This window comes from Paracoccidioides brasiliensis (genome assembly GCF_000150735.1).
Source record: "Paracoccidioides brasiliensis Pb18 unplaced genomic scaffold supercont2.8, whole genome shotgun sequence".
Taxonomy (NCBI): Eukaryota; Fungi; Ascomycota; class Eurotiomycetes; order Onygenales; family Ajellomycetaceae; genus Paracoccidioides; species Paracoccidioides brasiliensis.
This window is the reverse complement of record NW_011371365.1, coordinates 981618-982934: the sequence shown is the minus strand read 5'-3', so window position 1 is coordinate 982934 and position 1317 is coordinate 981618. Positions and strand designations below refer to the sequence as shown.

Here is a 1317-nt window from a genome sequence, read left to right as displayed (position 1 = left end):
ATTTCTTTTTGGTGTTGCTCTGTGTTGCCCCCTTTTTGGTGCTTGCGAATTATTTTATATATATATATATATATATATATATATTGTTGGCGGCTAACGATGTTGTTTGTTTTATAGTTCCGCGGCGTGTAACCGGCACTTCGTCGCCTTTATTTTCCACCCGTTTCGTCCCGTTCCATTCCCCGGCGGGCGGCAAATGTAAACCCAACCTCCCGTCCTCTGCTCGGATTCTCCCGCTTCGATCAACGACATACGGCATTATTATCACCGGAAGGAATATTTTGATTAGAAGAAAGAAGGGAGCGAGATGTACGAGAACGATATTTTCCTGTTTTTAATGCCCCAGTCGCTTGATTTCATGCCTTTTACCCCTACCATTGGTTGCTATAATAAACCCTCTGCATCGCCGATGTTTAGTGGTTTATGTTATCATTTGATTCACTTTATTTTTTCTTGATGTGTTTGTTTTTTTTAAAATATTCTCTATTGTAAAGGGGTCGAATGGGGGGATGGAGTGATGTATCATAGCTTGATTTCTCACTGTTTCTACGTCGCTGTTCTTTTTTTTTTTTTTTTTTTTTTTTTTTCATTTTGCTCTTAGCTACTTTATTTCTCAATGTTTTACATATGCGTTTCTATTTTGTTTGTTTTGCAATATCCCCATATATCACAGCATAGTACAGCGCCTGTTGTTGCTTTATGATCTGCTTTTTCCCTTTACTGATGAGGAAGAAACGTGTAATATGTGGTGTGTCTTCACTGATGGAATAGTATGAATATATTGATGTAACGTTTACATGTGCATAGTTTTCTCTATTTGGATTTTATGGGTGGGGATGAGATATACATTATTTTTGAAATTTAAAGATTTATTTTGATATCATTTTTCTCTTGATGATTGTATATGCCACGGGTGTCAATAGCCAAAATAAAAGGCACAACACACAAAAGTCCGGACGATACACTGCGAAGAAAAGCCCCATCCATAAATATCTCAAGCGCTCACACCGATGTGCAGTGCATGGCAGAATCAGATACGATCACCGAGTCTTGGAGTGGACGCACAGGGCAATGCCACCCAGCACCATGAACATACCAAGCCAAGTAGCTGTGCAAAATCATGCCAGTTAGCGCAGCTGGATATGGGGAATGGAGAGAGAGGGCCTTTGTCTGGGATGCAGGCTTACATTTTGATATCACCTTACCCTCAACGTACCACTCTCCCAGGACGGTGAAGAGGAACGCCATTGAGTTTGTGATTGGGACGGTGAGACTGAGTTCTGTAGACGGGGGTTAAAATGTGGGTGTGGGGGGGAA

The 1317-nt window shown here is 40.9% G+C and overlaps 2 protein-coding genes across 2 annotated transcripts in view; one reads left to right on the top strand and one right to left on the bottom strand.

Moving 5' to 3' along the window:
* PADG_06480 (uncharacterized protein) overlaps positions 1 to 132 on the top strand; it is a gene marked incomplete at both ends in the record, with an annotated part of 3205 nt that extends 3073 nt beyond the window's left edge. Inside the window, one exon of the mRNA XM_010763463.1 lies at positions 118 to 132. Within this exon, the coding sequence (XP_010761765.1) occupies positions 118 to 132 (15 nt within the window). The remainder of the gene's footprint in view (positions 1 to 117) is intronic.
* Positions 133 to 1040: 908 nt separating this feature from the next.
* PADG_12131 (uncharacterized protein) lies at positions 1041 to 1248 on the bottom strand (the record flags this gene model as incomplete). Its single annotated transcript, XM_010763685.1, has 2 exons — positions 1041 to 1108; positions 1188 to 1248. The coding sequence occupies 2 exons, from the start codon at positions 1246 to 1248 to the stop codon at positions 1041 to 1043; spliced, it is 129 nt and encodes a 42-aa protein (XP_010761987.1).
* Positions 1249 to 1317: the final 69 nt, after the last annotated feature.